At 48.1% G+C, this 26,575-nt stretch overlaps 1 protein-coding gene across 9 annotated transcripts in view; it reads right to left on the bottom strand.

Annotated features, from left to right (window-relative positions):
* The window catches only part of INVS (inversin), a 234,669-nt gene that overhangs the window by 27,414 nt on the left and 180,680 nt on the right, over positions 1–26,575 (bottom strand). For all 9 annotated transcript variants that reach the window (XM_045005806.1, XM_045005801.1, XM_045005802.1 and 6 more), the window contains one exon: positions 883–1,193. In XM_045005806.1, coding sequence (XP_044861741.1) covers positions 883–1,193 — 311 coding nt within the window. The remainder of the gene's footprint in view (positions 1–882; positions 1,194–26,575) is intronic.

The following is a 26,575-nucleotide window of genomic DNA, read 5'->3' on the forward strand; positions in this document are numbered from 1 at the left end:
CTTAGTGTGATGGAAGATTATAACCCTTTTAAGAGGAACTAATCTTGCAGTTTCCCTTGAATGATATTTGCACAGGTATTTGGGGGCTAGGGAAAGGTGTGTGTGTGTGTGTGTGTGTGTAAATAAATGTAGGGGGGACATTAAGGAACATGATGCCTCCCAGCACCTCTTGCACAATGCATGAGAGGGAGTCACAGTGCTTCCTCCTACTGCCCCCAGGATGCAAAGTATCCCAAATGCAGTGGGGCACTGTAGGAGTGCCCTGTCACTGGGAGCAGCCTGCACAGTCCTTCTATGTGCTGGGGACCTTCATCTTGCACAGTCTGTCTATATATAAAATTTCCCCACTGAAGTTCACCAGAAACCCACAGGTATTTCAAATACGTTTTTTTTTTAAAAGTAAAGCAACACTGCACTTAGTACTAATTGCTTAGGAGGGGAAACACAGCTATTTACATAAAACCATTTACATCCACTTATATATGATAGGAAATAACTGACAAAAAGAACAGAAGATAAAGACAGGTGTTTAAGTGATAACTTTTATCTTTCTACTCCCTTTATTTGAAACAGAACCCCTGATAAACTAAGAAGCTCCACTACCAACCACTTGTCTTGAAACATTTTGAATATTAAGTCTAAAACACATAATAAATATTTGTAATTGTGACCATGTAAACTGACAGAACTTGCATACTAAAATATGATTCATATCCAAATGAATATATTAGTATCCTGTATGTCTGTCTTAAATGATAAAAGAACAAAAAGGGAGCACAATATGCTTGCTCCCATGACGGAAATGGTCAGATAGAGCCCATCTATAGAATATCACTGGACATCCACTGCATAGTCAGTCTAGCCAATTCATTGATTACAAACCTTTTTTGTTTTTGTGATCTTCACCCAGTAGTTCTGCAGACAGACATTTTTCCTTTGGTGTCGTTTTGTTTTGAGAGGTTGCAGGTGATCCTCTATTGTTTTTCCCTGCCTGGTTTTGAGAAATGCTACTGCAGAAAAGCCTGTTACTATGTACATCAATTTGTTTACTAGACAGCTGTGGAGTGCTAGGAGTTCTGTTACTCTTCTCTCTATTTGCAGGATGTGGCTGTACTTGCACCCTATTGAGTACGAGGTTCTGCATTCCCTTCAACAGCTCTGCTTCCTTCCTCTTATTTTCTTCTTCACGTTTCCTATAATTAAGGTCAATATTATAAATATTAACAAAGACCAAATATTACAGCATGTTTCTGAAAATGATTCCATCATCAGTGGAAACTTGACATAAATCACAATATGAGCTTGATATTCTAGGTTTTTCATGCTTTTATTGTCAGCACTGCCCACTAAAGGAACAGGTGCATATGGCGCTGAAACATCTCTGCTTGACAAAATGTAACAACTCAATTTGGACAATAGCTGAATTAAGGTAAATTAATATAAATCGGGTTTAAGTCCATCTCACAGAGGTTTGAACCATTTTAATGAAATAGATTTAGCAAACGCACCTTAGTTAAACCACTGGAACTTTTTATAAAGTCAAGGTCCCAAAAATAGAAACCACAATCAGAATTAAACCGCCCTTTTTGTTTTAGTTTTATTAAAAAAACCTTGATGTTTACTTGTTTAAAAGCTCTCTTATGAATCATTTACTAAAAAAAACCACTAACATAAACCGGGGCAAGTCTACACATGCCAAGAAATAGTTGTAATACAAATTAAAATACCTGTATAAACTGAAGAGATAATCTGAAAACAAGTAACACTCAGAAACAGTGCAAATGAATCCATGAAACATTTTACTTTACTTTTTAAACTTTGTGTTAATTGTTAACATTAACATATACAAACTTTCAATACAAACAATAAATCTTATTCACAACCTGTATTGTTACCTTTAAAAGACTGATTTGTGTTTGGTCAATCTCTTATTATCTGTATATTTATTTTGTTCAAATTCCAAAAATGGTAACCATATATTATAAAAACTACTTGATTCTGATATAAAGCGGTCTGCTTTTTTTCCCCCATTGAAGCCATTTCCCATACTTTAGTTCTTCATGCCACCAAAGCTATTATTAGAACTAGTACTTATTCTGCTGTAGTGTCTAGAGGCCCCGGCCCGGATAAGGCCCCATTGTGCTAGGAACTGTACAAACACATCAGACAATACGATTCCAACTGCAAAATCTAATGTAAAAGAAGGCACAAAGTGAGTGCAACAACCAATAGGAAGGAATGGGGGGAGGGGAGACAAACAGTCACATAGTTATGTAGGCTATAAATAAGCCAATGCGCATAGCTTGATTATTCCAATTCTGCTGAAAGGCTTTTTCTCTTTTATTAAATAATTAATTAATTGAATGAGCTATTGCCAGCTGCTGTACAATCTATCCATCATTAGCTGGCCAATTTCTTGTTGCAGCAGAAGTGGCTCTTAAGGAGGAATTTAGAGGTGGAGACGGTCCTATTCAGCTCAGGTTCAGGGAGGGCATTCTGCATGTAGGTGGCATCATGGAAGAGAGTGCAGATCATTGTGGGAGAAGCAGCTGGGTGTTTAAGGCTGGCGGAGAGGAGAGGGAAGGGAACACCATGATCAGACAACATTTTTCAAAAGTACTTCTAACATTTTGCTTCTCTAACATTTGTTGTCTCTCTCATCTATTTAAGTGGGAAGCTCCTTGGGACAGGAACCATCTCTCATACTCGGTGTATGCACAATGACTAACACAATGGGCCCCAATATTGACTGAATGACAGTATGGTGCCTATAGTCCTAAAATGATAAATAGAAGAGTGGAAGGAAAGGTGAGGACAAGAAGCTTGATTTAGAGGCAGTATGAAATGGGGTGCCAGAGTCGAGATTCAAAGAGGGGTTGACAATCAGAGCAACAGACAAGGAGTAAGATCCTAGTAGCTGTGTTTTGAATTACTCATGAAGCAATGCTTCATATGAATCATGTGGGTAGTTCAAATCATGTAGCCTTCCTTTGCAAAAATTGATGTATGTTATACAAATGCAAAATACTGAAAACCAGATATGTGAATTCAAAAGTTGTGTACACTTATTTTACCCATAAAATAATATATTTGATTTTAAAAAGGGAGCCTTTGAAAATAAACATTGGATAGGTATGCAAGATGATTCTGGCCAAGATTAAAAATAAATACAAGTGGAATTGCACAACTCTGAAGGTTTTTCCTCAGAAGTGGAATAAATCCCATAATCTGTGGCAAACATTATCATGCACTTGTTTTTATAAATAGAAAACTAAACTGTGGTTATAAAATAAAGTGACAATTCTTCCTATAAAAATGGACAGGTGGTAAATGTCAGATCATGTAGCCCTCTAATATTTTAATTTGCTTCCAATGCTGTAACATGGTTTGTGGACTGCTGACACATTAGCTCACAGCACAGCATATGACAGGTTAGTTATGCAGCATGTCATCATCAGTTCCTGTGATTCATATCAATGCCAGTATGTGTCATTTCAGTGTGATCTGTCAGGGAGAAGCCTTAACTTTATCTGTCACTGCTATCTTAGCATGTATGTTCTGCAGAAGAAGCTGATTGAACCTGGGTGCCTGAAATCCTGCTAATGGATCTACAAACTGCACTCCTGGCAGATTGAGGTACTTCAGCATTCCCTCCGGCATTGATAACAGTGGCTAGTTTCAAATAATAATATTGGCATTGCACGAACAGACAATGTGTGGGTGTCTGTCTCATGTACAGTATAGATCTCACTGCTGTTACTCTGCCATTTGATCTGATAAATTAGACCTTACTATTCACAGAACAGTCATTTTCCTTTCTTCCAGAGAATCAGACTACTACTTGAATCCACAATTCAGTCCATAAAAGAAATGACAAAGGCAATATACAATCAACCCAGAAGTAGCCTGAACCTTGTCACTCTGAATTCAAGTCTATCTGTTGACTAGCAGAACAACACAAAAGATTGTAACTGCAACACTAGGCTAATTATAAAGTTTTAAAACTGACATTGGACTGAGAAGGTGGGAAAGAAATGATGGGTTTTCTTCCTGTAGAGGTATTTTATGCCAATTTTACCTCAGAGTTATGTGGCACTGTGCCGCTGTCATTCTCCCTCAGTCCAATCAGGTGAGTTTACCTTGTGGTTTATTTTATTTATTTTGAGATTAAATTCAATTTATTTTACACTGTGCCAAAATCTTCAATTGGAATGTGCTGTAGAATTTTGTATTGAAAATCCATTATTACACTGTAGAAGTTGTTGAGGGGAAGCTGGATGTTTTGACTGCTGAATAGGAGACAGTTGGGTCTTTTGGCGCCCATTAAGGCACAGAAGGTAGTTGGAGGTTTTTGACAAACAAGAGTAAATTCAGGCTTTGTTATCCGGTAAAAGATGCTTCTCCTTCTCCTTTCCAGGGAGGAGAGGAGGTGATTTTAAATTTTGGAGGTGGCAGGTATAGAATTCCTCATTCCCCACACCTCAACAGTAACAAGTTACCTCTCTGAGCCCTGCCCTGACATCTGCCACTACGTCCAACAACAGAGAAGTATATTAGCTTGGTATTTATGCTAATTAATGCATCAGAAGTGAAATAGTTAACGTTTCCACTTAAGCTGTCCTTGTTATGTTTCATTGTTAACAACCCATTGAGATGAATGGGCAGTTCACATCTCTCAAAGCTCAAGGTGTCTGCAGACTCCAGAGGACAATAAATTTATACTTAATTAATATATTTGCAAGCAAAAGAGATGTAAAACAAAAAATAGATTCTGGAACAAAATGAAGTAGCAAATTATAAAAGATGGATTATTGTTTTCTCTATCTTGTTCCCTTAAATGTAGAGAGGTCTCCCTATAAAATGGAAGGAGAGCTGGAAGAAAACGCAATTTTCAGTTTCAGTACACGTGCAAAATGTTAGAGAGTCATTCACTACATTCTTATTCTCGCAGAGAAATTATATCAAATACCATAATCAATTTTTCTTAATCTGAAATAAAATTAATCTAGGCTAAAAGATACATGTTTTGCTCTTTGTGTATGGGTAATTGTTACAAAAAAAAATAAATTGGGTTTTTAGATTTATTCAATTTAGTCTATGGTATTAGTAATATAAGAGAAAGTTACTCACCTTGCAGTAACTGAGGTTCTTCGAGATGTGTGTCCCTGTGGGTGCTCCACTGTAGGTGATGGTGCATCCCGGCGCCGTTGATCGGAGATTTTCGGTAGCAGTGCCTGGTCGGGACGCACGCACTCAGTTGGTATCTCCCGTCTCGTCGGAATCTTCCTGAGCGCGTGCGTCCCGCACCCTCCTCAGTTCCTTCTCTACCGTGGAGAAATCATACTAATACTCCAAAGTAGAGGGGAGGAGGGTGGGGAGTGGAGCACCCACAGGGGGACACATCTCGAAGAACCTCAGTTACTGCAAGGTGAGTAACTTTCTCTTCTTCTTCGAGTGCTGTCCCTGTGGGTTCTCCACTGTAGGTGAATGTAAAGCAGTACCCACTATGGTTGGTGGGATTTTGGAGTTGTGTGAAGAACAAAGGTAGAAAGTACCATATGGCCGACTATGCTGTCTGCTGTAGTATCCCATGCGATAGCATAATGTTTGGCAAATGTGTGGTCAAATGTCCACATGGCCACCTTGCATATGTCTGTAACAGGTACACTGTGGAGGAAGGCAATGGATGTTGACATTGCTCTAGTAAAATGAGTCCTAACACCCTCTGGTGGTTGAATATTCTGGGTCTGATAGCAAGATCTGATGCAGGTGGAGATCCACTTGGAGAGTCTTTGCTTAGAGATAGCATCACCCTTTGATCTCTTGGTAGTATCATCCCAAGATTCACAAAATGGTTTAGTTCTGTCAAGATAGAATGCACGAGCCCGTCGGACATCGAGGGTATGTGATGCAGCTTCCTGTGGAGTCATGTGATGGTTGGGATGGAATACACGTAAGTGTATTGACTGGTTAAGGTGGAAGGTAGACACCACCTTGGAGAGGAATTTGGGCCAGGTTTGTATGGTAAGCTTTTGTTTAGAGAAAATGGTTTAGGGAGGGTAGGCCATCAGGGCGCTTATTTCACCAACCCTTCTTGTTGACATTATGGCAACCAAGAAAGCCACTTTCCTGGACATGTGGAGCAGGGATGAAGTGGCCAGGGGCTCGAAAAGGGGTTTCATAAGAGCGCAGAGAACTAGGTTGAGACTCCAGGAGGCTACTAGTGAATGAATCTCAGGCTAGAGGTTTTGCAGGCCCGTGAGGAAGTGTTTCATGGTGGGACATGTGAAAGTGAATAGCCGTCCAGAGTGTCATGGAAGGTGGTAAGGGCCACGAGACGTACTGTGATAAAACTGAGTGAAAACTTGCCCTGTTTTAGTTTGAAAAGATGGTCTAAGATGTCAGGGAGGGTTGCAGTCTGGGGTATTAAGCATATGTGGAAGCACCAGATGGAGAAGCATTTCCACTTTTGCAGGTAAGTCTTAGGAGTGGAGTCCCTTCTACTGTGCAGGAGGACATGTCGGACCTGTTCTGAGCAGGCTAATTCGTGGGATTGAAACCTTGAAAGAACAACACCGTCAGATGGAATTTCCAGAGCTGCGATGAAGAAGCTGACCGTAGTTCTGAGAGAAGAGATGTGGTCTGTCAGGGAGAGTACAGGGAGGATGGATGGACATGCGTAGCAGGTAAGGATACCATGTCTGCCTGGGCCAAGCTGGGGGAAAAGTATGACCCGGGCCTTGTCCTCTGTGATGTTGCGTAGAACCCTGTGTATGAGTGGAATCAGTGGAAAAGCGTACATGAAGGAGTTGTTCCAAGGAATGAGGTGTGTTTCCGAGTCCTGTTCTGGAGCAAAATAGATGGCATTTGCAGTTTGAGGAGTGGCAAACAGGTCTCTCAATGGAGTGCCCCAGTGGGAGGACAGCTGTTGGGGTATTGATGGATGTAATTCCCATTCGTGTTTCTCGGAGAACTGTCTGCTGAGTGTGTTGGCCGTAGTGTTGTGACACGTGGGCAGATAGGAAGCGGTGACTTTTATGTGATGATGTATGCACCAATTCCATAGTTTAATGGCCGTTGTGCATAGGGAGTGAGATTGTGCTCCTCCTTGCCTGACCTCTCGGAGTTCTAGGAGATTGATGTGTGGACGCGTCTCTAATAGGGACCAATGGCCCCGTGCCTTGTGGTTGCCTAAGTGCGCTCCACAATTTATCTGGGAAGTGACCAAGGTTAACATGAGTACTGGGGAGTGTGGATGGAAGGGAACGTCCGTGCATAGGTTCTCTGGTCTTGTCTACCAATGTAGGGAGGCCAATATGTTCGGTGACGGAGTCAGTGTTATGCAGAAAACTATGTCTGCTGGGTTGGATGAATGTATATATGGAAATAGGCATCTCGTAGGGTGAGAGCTGTGAACCAGTCCCCTTGTGCAGTGTGGGTATTATTGTGCCCAATGTGAACATCTTGAATTTTTGCACCTGTACAAGCATGTTCAGTTGGCGTAGATCCAATGTAGGTCTCCACCCCCCGCCTTTCTTTTGGGAGTAGAATCCTTTTCCCCGATATTGCATCAGCACATGTTTGACTGCATCTAGGTGGAGATGAGCCACCTCCATGCAGAGAAGGTGCTCGTAAGAGGGGTCCCTAAGAGGGACAGAGAAGGAGAAAGGATAGGCAGGGAAAATAGGAAAGGGATGGAGTAACCTGACTGAGCTATTTCCAGGACCCAACGGTCCTGCGTGATCTGTTGCCAGACATGGTGGAAAGTCTGGAGGCAGTAGCCAAATGGGTAAATAGGCAGTGGAGTCAAGGGGTGGTTGCATGTACCCCCGACCAGCACTTCAAAATTGTTTGTTACCCAATGGTGGGAAGTAGTTGGTTGTGCCTGGGTTTGCCTGCATCTAAGAGGTCTGTTGTGGTTTTTACCAGTGTCATACGGTGTAGACTGGGGTTGGTGATATTGTTCTGCGCTGGGCGTTTGGTAAGGTTGATACCCATCCCTCCCCAGGAGACAAGGGTAAGTGCCCAATGTGCAAAAAGTGGCTCTAGAGTCTTTCATAGTGTGAAAGATTTCATATTGGGTTTGTTTGTTTGTTTGTGGGAAAAGAGGTTATCTTTGTCAAAGGAGAGACTCTCCACTTTGGACTGCAAATCTTTGGGGATATCGGATGCCGAGAACCAAGAAGACCAGCACATCACCACTACAGTGGTGCGGGCTGCTGGATCAGACACGTCCAGGGATGCTTATAGTGCCATGCTAGACACCAATTGACCTTCGACGAGGACTAACTGGAAGTCTGCTCTCCTGTCCTTCGGTATATGGGAGGCAAATCAAAGAGCTTGTTGTAGTTGTCATGGTCATAGCTTGCAAGAAGGGTAGAATACATTTGCAATTCTAAATTGCAAAGTAAAAGAGTATAAACCTTGCGGTCCAGGAGGTCAAGACGTTTGAGGTCCTTGTCCTGCAGAGTGGGCCAGTAGCGTGGCTGCTTTGTTCTGTGTGTTGCTGCATCAACCACAATAGAATTGGGTTGTGGGTGGGAAAATAAGAAATCAATGTCCCTCGCAGGCATGTAGTATTTATGTTGAGCTTTCTTGCATGTTGGTGAATGGAGGCGGGGTCTGCAAGAGAGTACCAGCTGCTTCTAGGAGAGCTTTCTCTATGGGTAGTGCTATCTTTGAAGGTGCAGAGGGTTGGAGCCTATGTTGTGTCTCCTGGACTTCCTCCAAAGGGATGTCCTGAGTTCGTGGAATTGCATAAAGCCGTCCATGTTTTGTGGAGGTGGAGGCATAAGGGCGACTTCTGCGGCTGATGGTGAGGCAGGAGCCAGTAAAACAGGGAAGGGGTCATAGCCCATGTCTTCAGGAGGGGGTTCAGGAGCTCTAGATGTTGATAGAGCTGGGGATATAGGCATAGGATGAGCTTGCGGTCTGGTAAACAGAGCGCAAGGAGAAGCAGTGGCAGGAGCCGACCATGGGTACCACTGAGGCCAGGGCATTGGGTAGGAAAAAAAAATGGGTCCCGGCCACTGGGGGACAAAGTAGGGAAACTGAGGCTGATTCTTATGATGCCCCATGTCTTGGGGTATATATGGCTCCGGTGGTGGGGGGAGACTCAGGCAGGGAGAACCCTGCCTGCTGCTGTGTGCCGTTCTCACTATCAGTGAAAGTATCCAGGTCATGTGGGGAGAGCTGCTGTTCAAACAATGAGTGCTCTCTGTCCCGGAGCGGAGCGGAGAGTCAGGCCTAAGGGCCACAGAGATATCCTGCTGATGCAGGAATTGTTGCTGCTCCACAGGCTGGTGCGCTGCAGAGCATCAAGTCTGAGCAGCAGCCCGGAGTGATTTTAGTTTTACTTTGGCAGGAGCTGAGAGCAGTTTGTGAGAGCCTCGCAGAGGGTCTGAATCTGCTGTGGGTAGCAGGCAGGCTCGGTGCCGGAGGTGGAACTCGTTGGCACTGGGTCCATTGTCGGTGCCGGGGAAACCAGTGCCGAGGAGAGCTTCCCGCTGCGGGAAGTCGGGTCCCTGCTTTAGAGCCCTGTGAGAGTTGCTTGTAAAGTGCAGGGGCGGTCAGAGTTGCCTGCTCTCGGTGCTGACAGCACCAAGGGTAAAGACTCTGCAGGAGATCAATTACCCTCTTGAGTCTCTCTCAGAGGAGACATTAGGGCGTCCTGCCTCTTCACGTGAGAGGGTGAAGCCGGGCTCCCGGTTGGTTCTGACCTGGCAGGGGAGCATGAGGGAGCGGGTTTACTGCCCTGCTCCATAGGCAGCTGCAATGCTTCTTGCCTCTGCTTCAGAGAGGGTGAAGCCATGCTCCTGGTCGGTTCTGCCTTGGCAGGGGAGCGTGAGGGAGCGGGTTTACTGCCCTGCTCCATAGGCAGCTGCAATGCTTCTTGCCTCTGCTTCAGAGAAGGTGAAGCCATGCTCCTGGTCGGTTCTGCCTTGGCAGGGGAGCGTGAGGGAGCGGGTTTACTGCCCTGCTCCATAGGCAGCTGCAATGCTTCTTGCCTCTGCTCCAGAGAGGGTGAAGCCATGCTCCCGGTCAGTTCTGCCTTGGCAGGGGAGCGTGAGGGAGCGTGTCTCCTGGCCTGCTCCATTGGCAGCTGCAGAGCTTCTTGCCTCTGCTCCAGAGAGGGTGAAGCCATGCTCCCGGTCGTTTGGATCTGGCCGGGGAGCGTGAGGGAGTGGGTTTGCCATTACCTGTCTCCAGAGGCGGCTGCAGGGATTTCTGCATGAGAAGCAGTTTCAGCGGCAGGTTCCTGTCAGGACGAGCCCTGGTTTTGAGGCTCGTGCAGTGGACACGCTTGGCAGGGACATGTATCTCGCCAAGGCACTTCACACAGCACAAGTGCCCATTGGACATTGGCATAAGACCTGACAGGAAGCACATTCCTTGAATCCTGAAGCCCCTGGCATTATTGAACTAGTAATGCCAGGGGAGAGTGTCTCTGGGGGAGACAAACCTGAGGAAATTTTTTTTAAACTAAGTAACTATTCTAAAGGAAGGAAAACAACTAGGATATTACTAACTATTTCTATGTAATTGTTTCATTCAAAAACCAGGGAAGAGGATCAGCACTGCTCCGAGTCCCGTCTTCGGCCGAGGGCGGTTGAGAAGGAACTGAGGAGGGTGCGGGACGCACGCGCTCAGGAAGATTCCAACGAGACAGGAGATACCAACTGAGTGCGCGCGTCCCAACCAGGCACTGCTACTGAAAATCTCTGATCAACAGTGCCGGGACGCACCGTCACCTACAGTGGAGCACCCACAGGGACAGCACTCGAAGAAGAATTATGGATTTTTTTATTTACCTTGCATCCGAAGAAGTGGGTATTCACCCACGAAAGCTCATGCTGCAAAACGTCTGTTAGTCTATAAGGTGCCACAGGATTCTTTGCTGCTTCTACAGAACCAGACTAACACGGCTACCCCTCTGATACTTTATTTACCTTAGTGACCTACATTGACAGTGGCCCTTTAATTGAAAATGGTATTGAAGAGTAACACTAAAATGACAGTATCTCAAAATAAACAGGGGCCCTGATAGACTTTATGAGTTCCAGAGCACTTCTACCTACAAAGTGATTCCAGGCAATCCACCACCTATGTCTGGAGCTGCAGTCTCAATCTTCAACCATAGCCCAAATATGCCTCAGTTTGTGAGACCATATGGCCGCATGCACACAGGTAGTTCAGTCACATCTGAAGAGGCATATTGAAGTTGGTCTATGGTTCAAATTGCTTTCTCTTGGATACACTGGTCTAACCTCCCGCATTGATTCTGGGTTCCTTTCAGTGGTGGCTGGTTCAGGACAATGTGTGCAAAGTTGTTCCTTTTGCTCAGCTTCCACCGACCAGGACTATAGTCACTGATGCCTCCTTAATAGGTTGGGGAGCACATCTGGGGTCGCTGAAAAGGCCTTTGGTTAGCACAAGAAGTTTCTCTGCATATCAATGCCTTGGAGCTTTGTGCCATTTACAATGCCTGTCTGGCCTTTCAGGGTCACATCATGTGCTCAGCGGTTCTCATACTCACCAACAATACCACCATGATGTGTTCTGTGAACATGCAGGCGGAAGCACGCTACAACAAGCTTTATCAGGAGGCAATCAGGCTCTGGCAGTTTTGCATCTGGGAAAACTTTACCCCTGGGGCCGAATGCTGACTTGGGACCCATAACCACCTGGTAGATCACCTCAGCAGGAATTTATCCCTGACTCATGAGTGGTCTCTGAAACCCGGTGTCCTGTGGTCCATCTTTGCAGTTTTGGGCATCCCGATGATCAACCTGTTTGTCAGAAGAACAGAAAAGAAAAGCAAGCTGTTCTGCTCCCGAGAGGATCCTTAGTTCAGTCTCCTTGACTGAGGCTTTCCACCGGAACTGGGAGTCTGGACTCCTGTATACCTTTCCTCCAATTCCAATCATCCCACAGGTCATTCTTAGGCTGAAATTGGATTGTGCCAAGCTCATTCTTATTGGTTCAGAGTGGCTGAGGCAATGTTGCTTCTCCGACCTCCTCACATCACTGGTTCGGCTCCCATATTCCTTCCTTTTCATCCTGACCTCCTGACTCTGCACCAGGGTTAGGTTTTGCATACAGCACGGCTGCTGCCTGGCTAGATGACAATGAGGAACAATGTTCAGAGGTGGTCCTGCAGGTCTTGCTTAACAACAGGAAGCTCTCCACCAGCCTATTTGGCCAAATGGAAGCAATTCTCGGTATGGTCATCAGCTCAGGGAATTCAACTGATGCTGGCTTGTATCCAGGACATCTTGGAGTACCTGTTATACCTTCATTCTTCTGGTCTTCCATTTAGTTAATCGAGAGTCCACTTGGCAGAAATTTATTTCAGCATTTCATCCACCTATCTATGGGAAGTTGGAGTTTTCAAACTCCATGGCAGTGAGGTTCTTCAAAGGAGTCTAATCTCTACTCATTGGTTAAAGAACTGGTTCCTTCATGGGACCATAATATTGTTTAACAGCTCTTGTGGGACCTCTGGTCAAGCTTCTGGTGACTTCTTTCCCCCTTCTGTGTCAGAAAACTGCCTTCCTTGTTGTGATAATGTCTGCAAGAAGTGCATGCAAGTTGCAGGCTTTGAAGGCAGAGCCTCCTTACAACCAATTTTCCAAAGACAAAGTATCCCTGTGGCCACACCCTAAGTTTTTATCTAAAGTGATTTCTTAGTTTCTCTTGAACCAAGCTATATGTCTATCAATGTTTATTTCCTAAGCCACATTCAACCTCAGAGAAGCAACGTCTTCACACATTAGATGTCAGGTGACGTTTAACATTTATCTGGATAGAACAAAACCTCTCTTTTCCTCACCTCGTCTGTTTGTTTCACATGTGGACCAAGTGAAGGGTCAAACAGTCTCTGCACAGATAATCTCCAAATAGATAAACTTCCTGTATCGTGATAGCATATGAAGTACCCCAGGCTCCTTAAGGGGTAAAAGCTCATTCCACCAGAGATCAGGTGACGTCAACAGCATTTCTAAATGACATTCCTATATTGGACATTTGCTGGGTGGCCTCTTGGTCCTCTGTGCATATTTTTAAACCACTGTGCCATTATGGCTGTGTCCAAATCAGATGCAACCTTTGGGAAGGCAGTCCTGCAGTGCTTCTTTAAACAGACTCTGAGCCCCACCTCCTGCAAGTATGGCTTGTGAGTCAGCCACTTGGAATAAACAGCTGCATCTACTCAAAGAAGAAAAAACAGTTACCTATCTGTAACTGTTGTTCTTCGAGATGTGGTACAGACCTGTCTTCCATGACCCGCCCTCTGTCCCATCTGCATCGGAGTCTGTACTTCTGATGTTCAGTGCTAAGGAACTGAGGGGGTTGGGGCAGTGCTGTCCTTAAATGGCCAAGACAGGGGCTACAGTCACAGGGCACAAGTGCTGCCCCTGTGGGTACTGCTAGACAAAAAACTCTAGTGCCAGTGTGCAGGGTGTGCACACACCTGCATGGAATTCACATCAGCACCAGAAGAACAACAGGTACAAATAGGTGACCATTTTCCTATAGAGATTCCCAGAAATGGTTATGTAACATTTCTGCCACAAATATACATAGTAATGACAGTTTATGGCTTGATCTTATAACCTTATGCAAGTGAGTAGTCCCAACAAAGCCAATGGTACTACTTGTATGGTAAGCACTACGCATTTTAAGGCTATTTAAGAGTTGCTATATTAAGAATTTGAATGTCTATGAGAAATGAAGCCCACGAAAAGAGTGGAGAAGAGACAAGAAGTTTTCACAATAGCTCCTATTTTGTATTACTCTCTTTAAAACTAACCAGTTAAACTGACTATTGATGCCTCACAAAGAAAAGTGGTTGCTACTTTATTAAAGGATGGAACTCCAATTGCTTTTGCTTCCAGAACAATGATGAAAAGTGAAACAAAACTGCCCAAAGAAGAAGAGAGATGCTTGCTGCACTACTTGGGTAAGAAAGGTTTTTAAGTATATGTTTATGGTAAACAATCTGAAATAGAAACTGAAAATAAAATTTTACAAGCCATTTGTTACCAAGCCCTTGACTAATGTAATCGCCCCTCCCCTCTGCCACACCTACAAATCCAAAAACAGCTATAGAGAATTCTGAGGTATCTATTTATCCAAATTCAGGTGCTTTGTCAGACTTTTGTTATGGCAGATCTAGGGCACATTTATCTGAACCTGACAGCAGGATGGTCTATGATATTGAAGTGTAAGTGCTCATGCTGACTGAAAACCTACCAGTCTCTACTCAGAACATTCAGGAGTTCATACAAGAAACACAAGGATTTGATCAAAAGGATGATAGTTAACGGGTGGCCAGAGACAGAGAGATGTCTCATCCCTAGTTCATCATAACTGGTCTGTTCAAAAGGAGTTCATGTTTGCTGGTAATGTATTTAAAATGATTCCGTGAAGCATGAGGAAAGAAATTGTGACGTTGCACTCCATATGTTTTATGGAAATATGCTAATGAGTGTAAATATGATGTAACTGGAATATGCTTTACGCAAAAGGACTCTTGTAAGGTATCATTACAAAGCTTATAATCTACCGAGTGTGTTCATCCTATTTGTATGTATATATCATTCTTGTATCTGAAACTAGAAATATGAAGTATTACTCTGAGGTCCTATTGTAATTATGCAAAGTGTGGGCCATTAATGGTGGGTTAGGATCTTGATGGCTCCCATTGACTAGGACAATTGGTTGTGAATGGGTTTATTTACCTGCAAGTCTTCTTGTGTACCTGACATGGGTAATGAAGAATGAGGTCTTACAGTGACATGTGACCATGTCACATGATACCGAATCCATCTTAAACCTGGTGCTTTTCCATTTAGAAGGAGGGGTTAGGACCCAGAGAGATAAAAGATTCCCGCCTTGTGCCAAAGCTATAAAAGAGGGTGAAACAGAACAAAGGGGGCACCAGTCATAAGAAAACCCCTCGTTACCACTGGAGCTGGAACTAACAAGGACTGTACCAGGGGGAAGGATTGGGCCCAGACTAAGAAGTAGTCTAGTCTGTGAAAAAATCTTATTGGAACATCTCTGAGGGTGAGATTTACCTGTATTCAGTTTCTTAAACGTATTAGGCTTAGACTTGCATGTTTTGTTTTATTTTTCTTGGTAACTTACTTTGTTCTGTCTGTTATTACTTGTAACCACTTAAATCCTACTTTTTATACTTAATAAAATCACTTTTGTTTATTAATTAACCCAGAATAAGTGATTAATATCTGGGGGAGCAAACAGCTGTGCATCTCTCTCTAACAGTGTTATAGAGGGTGGACAAAATTATGAGTTTACCCTGTATAAGCTTTATACAGAGTAAAACAGATTTATTTGGGGTTTGGATCCTATTTGGAGCTGGGTGTTTGGGTGCTGGAGACAGAAGTACTTGATGAGCTTATTTTCAGTAAAGTCTGCAACTCTGGGGGCATGGTTCAGACCCTGGGTCTGTGTTGCAGCAGGCTAGAGTGTCTGGCTCAACAAGGCAGGGTTCCGGAGTCCCAAGCCATCAGAGAAAATGGGCTCAGAGGTAGTTTCAGCACATCAGATGACAGTCCCAGGGGATCTTTGTCACTGAACCCGTCACAGAGATGTTATGATGCTTTCATGAAGATAATCTGAGAAAGAAATAATACATGAAGTGAGTCACTGAAATCCTTTGCCAGTCTGGTCTGAAATGTTAAGAGAGTATTGAAATGTTTAGAATGTCAAATACATTGATTGCGACTGCCTAAGGAACCAAGTCACCCCCTCGCTCCCAGAACCTTTGCAGTGTCACTGAGATACTTAAGTGATGGACACAAGCACCTAACTTCCTCCAACATCCTAGATGCCTTTCAATCAGGCTTCAGGCCAAAATATGATATAGAGGCAGCCCTCCTGGGCCTGATGGATGGACTAATGATAGCCTTGCACAGGTACCACAATTCCATTTTCAGACTCCTTGAATCTTAGCAGCATTCATCACTCTTGATCATGAAGGGCTGCTTTGCTGCATAAAAGAAACTGACAGGAGTGGCTGAAACAGCACCACTAGATCTATTTATTTCCCCCAGACAGCTCACAAGGTGCTGTGATGAGTACATTGCCAACAGGGTTAACACATGAACTCCTGCATGGGTCTGTATTATCCCAATTATCCCAATTATCTCTTAATCAGACAGAAAATGACTCAGAGGTAGCAAAACGCCATGTGCTCTAACTGCGGTATGGCCCTTAGGGTATGTCTACAGTGCAGCTGGGAGCAAGCCTCCCAGCCTGAGAAGACAGATTGGGCTCGCAGTGCAAGCCCAAACTAGTGCGCTAAAAACAGCAGTGTGGATGTTTTGGCTTGGGCAGCAGCTTGCGCTCTCAAGCCCACCCGATCCCTAGTCTGAGTTTGGGAGACTAACCTGAGTCTCCCAAACAATGCAATGTCCACATTACTACTTTCAGTGTGTTAGCTCAAGTCTGTCTACCTGGGCTGGGAGGCTCACTCCCAGCTGCAGTGTGGACCTCCCTTAGAGACCACAGTGGTACTTGTCTTAGGGTATGTCTACACTGCAATTAAAACCCCAGGGCTGGCCCATGCCAGCTGACTTGTGCTTGCAGGGCTCGGGCTAAGGTCTGTTTAATTGCCGTGTAGATGTTCAGGCTTGGGCTGGTTCCTGGGCTCTAGAACCCTGTGAAGTGGGAGGGTCCCAGTGCTTGGGCTTCAGCCTCAGCCCAAATGTCTATGCCTCAATGAAACAGCCCTGCAGCCCAAGCACTGCGTACCTTTATAGGGAACATCAACACTGTTCCATAGAGTCTCTATGAATAGAAATTTCATGCTCTAGTAAAAATATAACATTAGGGATCTATTATCGACCACCTGACCAGGACAGTAATAGTGATGATGAAATGCTAAGGGAAATTAGAGAGGCTATCAAAATTAAGAACCCAATAATAGTGGGGGATTTCAATTATCCCCATATTGACTGGGAACATTTCACTTCAGGACGAAATGCAGAGATAAAATTTCTCGATACTTTAAATGACTGCTTCATGGAGCAGCTGGTACGGGAACCCACAAGGGGAGAGGCAACTCTAGATTTAATCCTGAGTGGAGCGCAGGAGCTGGTCCAAGAGGTAACTATAGCAGGACCGCTTGGAAATAGTGACCATAATACAATAGCATTCAACATCCCTGTGGTGGGAAGAACACAACTGCACAACACTATGGCATTTAATTTCAAAAGGGGAACTATACAAAAATGAGGGGGTTAGTTAGACAAAAGTTAAAAGGTACAGTGACTAAAGTGAAATCCCTGCAAGTTGCGTGGGCCCTTTTTAAAGATACCATAATAGAGGCCCAACTTCAATGTATACCCCAAATTAAGAAAAACAGTAAAAGAACTAAAAAAGAGCCACCGTGGCTTAGCAACCATGTAAAAGAAGCAGTGAGAGATAAAAAGACTTCCTTTAAAAAGTGGAAGTCAAATCCTAGTGAGGCAAATAGAAAGGAGCACAAACACTGCCAACTTAAGTGCAAGAGTGTAATAAGAAAAGCCAAAGAGGAGTTTGAAGAACGGCTAGCCAAAAACTCCAAAGGTAATAAGAGACGGTTACTCACCGTAGTAACTGTTGTTCTTCGAGATGTGTTGCTCCTATCCATTCCAGTCAGGTGTGCGCGCCGCGCGTGCACGGCTCTTCGGAACATTTTTACCCTAGCAACTCCGGCGGGCCGGCTGGCGCCCCCTGGAGTGGCGCCGCTATGGCACCTGTTATATACCCCAGCCGGCCCGTCCGCTCCTCAGTTCCTTCTTGCCGGCTACTCCGACAGTGGGAAGGAGGGCGGGTCTGGAATGGATAGGAGCAACACATCTCGAAGAACAACAGTTACTACGGTGAGTAACCGTCTCTTCTTCTTCGAGTGATTGCTCCTATGCATTCCAGTCAGGTGATTCCCAAGCCTTACCTAGGCGGTGGGGTCGGAGTGAGACGTGGCGGAGTGTAATACCGCGGAGCTGAAGGCTGCGTCGTCTCGAGACTGCTGCACCAACGCGTAATGGGAGGCGAAGGTGTGGACCGAAGACCAGGTGGCCGCTCGACAGATGTCCTGGATGGGAACATGGGCCAGGAAGGCGGCGGACGAGGCGTGCGCTCCTGTCGAGTGAGCAGTGAGGCGGCATGGTGGCACGCGAGCAAGCTCATAGCATGTCCGAATGCATGCTGTAACCCATGAGGAAATCCGCTGCGAGGAGACCGGCTCGCCCTTCATGCGGTCGGCGACTGCTATAAACAGCTGGGTCGAACGCCGGAAGGGCTTCGTCCACTCGATGTAAAAAGCGAGCGCCCTGCGGACGTCGAGGGTGTGAAGCTGTTGCTCCCGAGGCGAGGCATGCGGCTTCGGGAAGAAGACCGGGAGGAAGATCTCCTGGTTCAGGTGGAAGGCCGAGACCACCTTAGGGAGGAAGGCCGGATGGGGTCGAAGCTGCACCTTGTCTCCGTGGAAGACAGTGTAGGGTGGACCCACTGTTAGAGCACGGAGCTCAGAGACTCGTCTCGCCGATGTGATGGCGACAAGGAAGGCTGTCTTCCAGGAGAGGTAGAGCAGGGAGCACGTGGCCATAGGCTCGAAGGGCGGTCCCATGAGTTTGGTCAGGATGAGGTTCAAATCCCAGGTCGGGGCAGGACGCCGCACCGGCAGGTACAGGTGGTCGAGGCCTTTAAGGAAGCGGGAAACCATCTGGTTGGAGAAGATGGAGCGACCTTCCACAGATGGGCGGAAGGCGGACACTGCTGCCAGGTGCACCCTCAAGGAGGAGACCGCAAGACCTTGCTCCTTAAGGTACCAGAGGTAGTCCAGGATGGTAGGGACAGGTACTACGAATGGATTGAGTTCTCGGCTATCACACCAGAGTGCGAATCGCTTCCACTTCGCAAGGTAGGTGGAGTGAGTGGAAGGCTTTCTGCTCTCAAGCAGGACTTGCTGCACCGCCGCCGAACAGTCCCTCTCTGTGTGGGTCAACCACGCAGGTACCAGGCTGTAAGATGGAGGGACTGCAGGTTCGGATGGCGGAGTCTGCCGAAGTCCTGGGTGATGAGGTCCGGCCATAACGGAAGGGGGAGAGGATCCCGAACGGAGAGCTCGAGCAGCAGGGTGTACCAATGTTGCCTCGGCCAGGCCGGAGCCACGAGTATGACGGTGGCTCTGTCCCTCCGAAGCTTCTGTAGCACTCTGTGCACGAGCGGGAACGGAGGGAAGGCGTAGAGGAGGTGAGTCTTCCAGGAATATAGGAAGGCATCCGACAGGGACCCCGGCGAGTGACCCCGGAACGAGCAGAACAGGTGGCACTTTCTGTTCGCCTTGGAGGCGAATAGGTCTATCCGGGGAAACCCCCACCTGCGGAAGATTGTGTGCACGACGTCGGGACGGAGAGACCACTCGTGGGAGAGGAACGACCTGCTGAGATGGTCGGCCAGCGTGTTCTGCACTCCCGGAAGAAAGGACGCTTCCAGGTGAATGGAGTGGGTCACGCAGAAGTCCCACAGGAGCATCGCTTCCTTGCAGAGGAGGGAGGAGCGGGCTCCGCCCTGCTTGTTCACGTAGAACATTGCTGTTGTATTGTCCGTGAACACTGTCACACAGCGGCCTTGCAGGTGGGTGCGGAAGGTGTGACAGGCCAAACGGATCGCTCGCAGCTCGCGGACATTGATGTGCAGAGCGAGCTCCTGGGGCGACCACAGGCCCTGGGTGTGAAGGTCGCCCAGGTGAGCTCCCCAACCGAGCGCTGAGGCATCCGTGGTCAGAGTGGCGGACGGGCGAGGAGGGTGGAACGGGACTCCCGCACAGACGACCTCCGGGTCTAGCCACCAGTTGAGGGACTCGAGGGTTGGCCTGGAGACTGTGACCACCATATCGATAGGATCTCGATGCGGCCGATAGACTGTCGCCAGCCAGGCCTGGAACGTGCGCAGGTGGAGCCACGCGTACGCGGTGACATACGTACAGGATGCCATGTGGCCCAGGAGGTGGAGGCAGGATCGCACCGTCGTGGTCGGGAAGGTGACGAGGTCCCGGATGATGGAGACCATTGTCTGGTGTCGAGAACGCGGCAGGCAGGAGCGGGGCAACGAGGAGTCGAGGACCGCTCCAATGAACTCCACCCGCTGCGACGGAATCAAGGTGGACTTCTCGGCGTTGATGAGAAGACCGAGTCGCCGGAAGAGGGACAGGATTTCTGTCAACTGGCCCATTACCAGCCGTCGAGACTGTCCGCGAACCAGCCAGTCGTCGAGATACGGGTAGACATGTATCTGACGACGGCGGAGGGCTGCGGCAACCACTGCCATGCATTTGGTAAACACCCTCGGTGTGGTGGAGAGCCCGAATGGTAACACGGCGAACTGGTAGTGGGCGTTGTTGACCACAAAACAGAGGTAACGTCGATGAGGAGGATAGATTGCGACATGGAAGTAGGCGTCCTTCATGTCGAGGGCGGCAAACCAGTCTCCCGGATCCAGAGAGGGAATGATGGTCCCCAGGGTGACCATGCGAAACTTGGGCTTGAGCAGGTATTTGTTCAGCTCTCGAAGGTCCAGGATAGGACGTAGCCCTCCTTTCGCTTTGGGGATGAGAAAATATCGGGAATAGAATCCCCTGCCCCGCCTGTCTTGAGGCACTGCTTCTATGGCACCCACGCTCAACAGAGTCTGGACCTCTTGTAAGAGGACTTGCTCGTGAGAGGGGTCCCTGAAGAGGGACAGGGAGGGTGGGTGGGAAGGTGGGGGCGAAACAAATTGAAGGCGGTATCCCGACTGGACTGTTTGAAGCACCCAGTTGTCCGTTGTTATTTGGGACCACGCCGAAAAGAAATAGGAGAGGCGGTTGTGGAAGAGAAGGGTAGGATCCGGTAGGGAGAGTGATGGGCCGTCCTCGTGCGTCCCATCAAAAGGCCTGCTTAGACCCCTGAGGGGCCTTGGAAGAGGCCTGGCCCTGGTTACGCCTGTTGCCGGAAGGACGACGGCAATTTGGGCCCGGTCGCCTGCTATTGTACGGGCGGTAGCGTTGCTGCCGGAAGGACCTGCGCTGTGGAGCCGGCGTGTGCATCCTGAGGGTGCGGATGGCAATGCGACCGTCTTTCAGGGTCTGAATCCGGGTATCAGTTTTCTCAGAGAAGAGACCCTGGGTGTCAAAAGGCAGGTCCTGTAACGTATACTGCACCTCCGGCGGCAGGGTGGAGGACTGCAGCCAGGAGATGCGCTGCATCGTCACGCCGGAGGCTAAGGTCCGAGCTCCCGAGTCCGCGGCGTCAAGGGCGGCCGTGATGGAGGACCTGGACGATTTCTTCCCTTCGTCCAACATCGCCGAGAACTCCTGGCGGGAGGCTGTTGGCAGGAGCTCTGTAAACTTCGCCAGGGACGCCATGATGTCATAGACGTACCTGGCGAGGAGGACCATCTGGTTGGCGATGCGCATTTGCAGGCCGCCAGCCGAGTAGACCTTGCGGCCTAACAGGTCCATTCGCCGCGCGTCCTTCGACTTAGGCGCAGGGGCAGGTTGACCATGCCTCTCCCTGTCATTGACCGACTGAACGACCAACGAGTCCGGGGTTGGGTGAGTATAGAGATACTCGTAGCCCGTGGGGGGGACTGAATATTTGCGCTCGACCCCACGAGCCGTAGGAGGGATGGACGCCGGCGTCTGCCAGAGTGTGGTGGCGTTCTTTTGTATTGTCCGTACGAACGGTAACGCCACTCGCACTGGAGCCTCCGCTCCGACGACATTTGTGATAGGGTCCTCGTCCTCCTGAACCTCCGCCACGGGAAGAGCCATGGCCGTCGCCACGCGGCGAAGCAGGTCTTGGTGAGCCTTCAGGTCTATTGGCGGAGGCTCCTTGGTAGAAGCTCCGGCCACCGCCTCGTCCGGTGAGGACGACGAGGACAAGCCCTGGACGACGACCTCCGTCGAAGGACCTGCAGACTGTTCGTCGGCTGTGTCGGGCTGCATGGTCCTCTCGCGGTCAGGCTCGCGTGGTGGTGAAGGGGGCGGTCGGCTAACAGTCGCCTCTGGTACCCTGCGCTCGGAGGCAGGGGCTCTTGGGGGCAACGGCACCCCCTGAGACTCATACTGGGCCCATGGCACCCAGAATCCCCACTGCTGTGCCCCCTGAGGTTGACCATGTGGGGTAGGCGGTAGGTGTCCATTGCTGTCCGCCGCGGAGGCGACCGACGCAGGGTGGGATGGCCATGGCGGTGCCGAGGCGCTGATGGATTGCGCCGTCGACTGAGGCAGTCCGGCCCCGGACGGTGCCGAGGATCGGTGCCGGTCTTCACGGTACCGGGATGGTGACCGAGACCAACGTCTGCCGCGGTGCCGGGAGCTCGACCAGTGCCGGGAGCTCGACCGGGATCCGGACCTGTGGTGCCGGGAGCGGCTGCGTGAGTTGCGGTGCCGGGAACGGTGCCGGGACGGAGACCTCCGTCGGTGCCGATGCGACGGCGATCGGGACCTGGTGCGACGCCGGGAGTGCGACCGGTACCGCGATGATGAACGGTACCGGGACTGCGACCGACGGCGACCGGTACCGCGATGGCGAGCGGTGCCGAGATCGCGAGCGACGGGACGGTGACCTGCGGTGGGACCGGGAACGTGACCGGGACCGTCGTCCGTGCCATCTGTCCGGAGTGGGCGGCCGGATCATCATGGCCGGCTTTCCTGCCGACACGACAGCCCGCACCGGCGGTGCCGGGGGCTCGGTGCCTCTATGAGCTGTATAAGCTCGCGCGCCGAGGAGAATGTCTCCGGCGTAGATGGCAGCCGGGGCTCGACCACGGTCGGTGCCGGGGAGCGTGGCGGTGCCGGACTCGACGGCCCTTGCGGCGCCGGAGTCAACGGCCCGGTGCACGTCTTGTGCACGGCCACCGCGGGGGGCGCAGGTGGCGCAATCGTCTTCGCTGAGTCCTCAGCGCGGGACTTAGCAATCGCCTTCGCCAGCTTGCGCTTCTTAGAAGGCGAGAGCGAGCGGTGCCGGGTCTTCGGAGCCGCTGGCTGAGGCTGCGTAGCCGCGGTGCCGGAGCGGCTCGGGGCCGCCGGTGCGCTCTGCACTGATGAAGTTCTCGGTGCCGGCGCAGACAGTGCCGGGGGCTGGAGCGACGCCTCCATTAGGAGCTGTTTCAATCTAATGTCCCGCTCCTTACGAGTTCGCGGCTTAAAGGCGGAACAGATAGAACACTTATCTGGTCGGTGACCTTCTCCCAGGCAACGGAGGCAGGCGTCGTGCGGGTCCCCGATTGGCATAGGCCTCTGGCAAGATGCGCAGGGCTTAAAGCCTGGTGCCTTGGGCATGAGCCCGCACCGGGGGAGGAAAGGGAGGGGATACCCCCCTTAACCTTATCCTAAACCTAACTAACTAACTATCAAAAACTATCTACACTAAGTACTAAACGAACTATATACAGAGAACAGTAGCGAGAGCTAGGGTGGTGGAGGACAGAGAGCACTCCACAGTTCCAACTGGCCGTCACGGGCGGTAAGAAGGAACTGAGGAGCGGACGGGCCGGCTGGGGTATATAACAGGCGCCATAGCGGCGCCACTCCAGGGGGCGCCAGCCGGCCCGCCGGAGTTGCTAGGGTAAAAATGTTCCGAAGAGCCGTGTATGCGCAGCGCGCACACCTGACTGGAATGCATAGGAGCAATCACTCGAAGAAGAACAAAATGTTTTTTAAGTACATCAGAAGCAGGAAGCCTGCTAAACAACCAGTGGGGCCCCTTGATGATCAAAATACAAAAGGAGCGCTTAAAGACGATAAAGTCATTGCGGAGAAACTAAATGGATTCTTTGCTTCAGTCTTCACGGCTGAGGATGTTAGGGAGATTCCCAAACCTGAGCTGGCTTTTGTAGGTGACAAATCTGAGGAACTGTCACAGATTGAAGTGTCACTAGAGGAGGTTTTGGAATTAATTGATAAACTCAACATTAACAAGTCACCGGGACCAGATGGCATTCACCCAAGAGTTCTGAAAGAACTCAAATGTGAAGTTGCGGAACTATTAACTAAGGTTTGTAACCTGTCCTTTAAATCGGCTTCTGTACCCAATGACTGGAAGTTAGCTAATGTAACGCCGATATTTAAAAAGGGCTCTAGGGGTGATCCCGGCAATTACAGACCGGTAAGTCTAACGTCGGTACCGGGCAAATTAGTTGAAACAATAGTAAAGAATAAAATTGTCAGACACATAGAAAAACAAACTCTTGAGCAATAGTCAACATGGTTTCTGTAAAGGGAAATCATGTCTTACTAATCTATTAGAGTTCTTTGAAGAGGTCAACAAACATGTGGACAAGGGGGATCTGGTGGACATAGTGTACTTGGATTTCCAGAAAGCCTTTGACAAGGTCCCTCACCAAAGGCTCTTACATAAATTAAGCTGTCATGGGATAAAAGGGAAGGTCCTTTCATGGATTGAGAACTGGTTAAAGGACAGGGAACAAAGGGTAGGAATTAATGGTAAATTCTCAGAATGGAGAGGGGTAACTAGTGGTGTTCCCCAAGGGTCAGTCCTCGGACCAATCCTATTCAATTTATTCATAAATGATCTGGAGAAAGGGGTAAACAGTGAGGTGGCCAAGTTTGCAGATGATACTAAACTTCTCAAGATAGTTAAGACCAAAGCAGATTGTGAAGAACTTCAAAAAGATCTCACCAAACTAAGTGATTGGGCAACAAAATGGCAAATGAAATTTAATGTGGATAATTGTAAAGTAATGCACACTGGAAAAAATAACCCCAACTATACATACAACATGATGGGGGCTAATTTAGCTACAACGAGTCAGGAAAAAGATCTTGGCGTCATCGTGGATAGTTCTCTGAAGATGTCCACACAGTGTGCAGAGGCGGTCAAAAAAGCAAACAGGATGTTAGGAATCATTAAAAAGGGGATAGAGAATAAGACTGAGAATATATTATTGCCCTTATATAAATCCATGGTACGCCCACATCTCGAATACTGTGTACAGATGTGGTCTCCTCACCTCAAAAAAGATATTCTAGCACTAGAAAAGGTTCAGAAAAGGGCAACTAAAATGATTAGGGGTTTGGAGAGGGTCCCATACGAGGAAAGATTAAAGAGGTTAGGACTCTTCAGCTTGGAAAAGAGAAGACTAAGGGGGGACATGATAGAGGTATATAAAATCATGAGTGATGTTGAGAAAGTGGATAAGGAAAAGTTATTTACTTATTCCCATAATACAAGAACTAGGGGTCACCAAATGAAATTAATAGGCAGCAGGTTTAAAACAAATAAAAGGAAGTTCTTCTTCATGCAGCGCACAGTCAACTTGTGGAACTCCTTACCTGAGGAGGTTGTGAAGGCTAGGACTATAACAATGTTTAAAAGGGGACTGGATAAATTCATGGTGGCTAAGTCCATAAATGGCTATTAGCCAGAATGGGTAAGAATGGTGTCCCTAGCCTCTGTTCGTCAGAGGATGGAGATGGATGGCAGGAGAGAGATCACTTGATCATTGCCTGTTAGGTTCACTCCCTCTGGGGCACCTGGCATTGGCCACTGTCGGTAGACAGATACTGGGCTAGATGGACCTTTGGTCTGACCCGGTACGGCCTTTCTTATGTTCTTATGTTATGTTCTTATGCAGAAAAAGGTGTGTTCATTTTTAACTCATGTTAGCTCACCCACATTAGCCAACTTGGGTTAAAACAGCACTAGAGACACCACAACTTAGCTTTTAAATCAGGTTAGCAGCTCAGGTTCATCCCCAAGTTGCCCTATAAGTTTTAACATGAGCTGCTAACCTGCTTTAAGAACCAAATTGCTGTGTCTTCAGTGCTATTTTAACTCAAGTTAGACAATACAGATTAGTTTATCCTAATTAAAGAACATACATTTATTTATTTATTTATTTATTGCAGAGTAGACATAGCCTTGATGAAATCACAGATAGCTGGGCAGGCTTTAGCTAAGGAAGCTGCTGTTAAGGACCAGTATGTAGGTGGTTTGGCCTAGTAGTCAGAGCAGGAGTCAGGTTTAGTGAGCAGAGAAGGCGTCCAGGTTGGGGAACGAAGTGAAGGGTCAGCACCAGAGTCAGCTGCCAATTACCAGAGCCAGGGGGCCAAGCCAGAGTTAGAGCCAGGAATCAAAGCTGAGGGTCAGAGCCGAGCTCAGATACCAAATGCTAGAGCCAAAGGTCAAGCCAGTGTCAGGGTCAGAGTCAGGAAGTTGGGGTCAGAGTCAGGACTGGTAACTGATGATTGAAGGCAAAGTGTAAGGGCAGGAACTGGAGGAGAGGCAAGGATCAAGCATGGAGCAGGAGCACAGAGGGAGCAGGAGCGAGGGGCAAGGTGAAGCAGGAGCCAGAAGTGGAGCAAGAATCAGGAAATAGAGCTGGGTGCAGGAGGCAGGCAGAAGCAGGATCCAGTGCAGCCACAACAGGAAACCACCTTGTTGCTCAAACTTCCTGTGTCTCTGGATTAAATAGTGTGGTTGGACCAATTGGTGGAGCTGGGTGATCCTCCAATTTGGGGTACTGTGGGTGGTCCCTTGGCTGAAGCTACAGTCCTACT

This window comes from Mauremys mutica, chromosome 2 (assembly GCF_020497125.1).
Source record: "Mauremys mutica isolate MM-2020 ecotype Southern chromosome 2, ASM2049712v1, whole genome shotgun sequence".
NCBI classification, from domain to species: Eukaryota; Metazoa; Chordata; order Testudines; family Geoemydidae; genus Mauremys; species Mauremys mutica.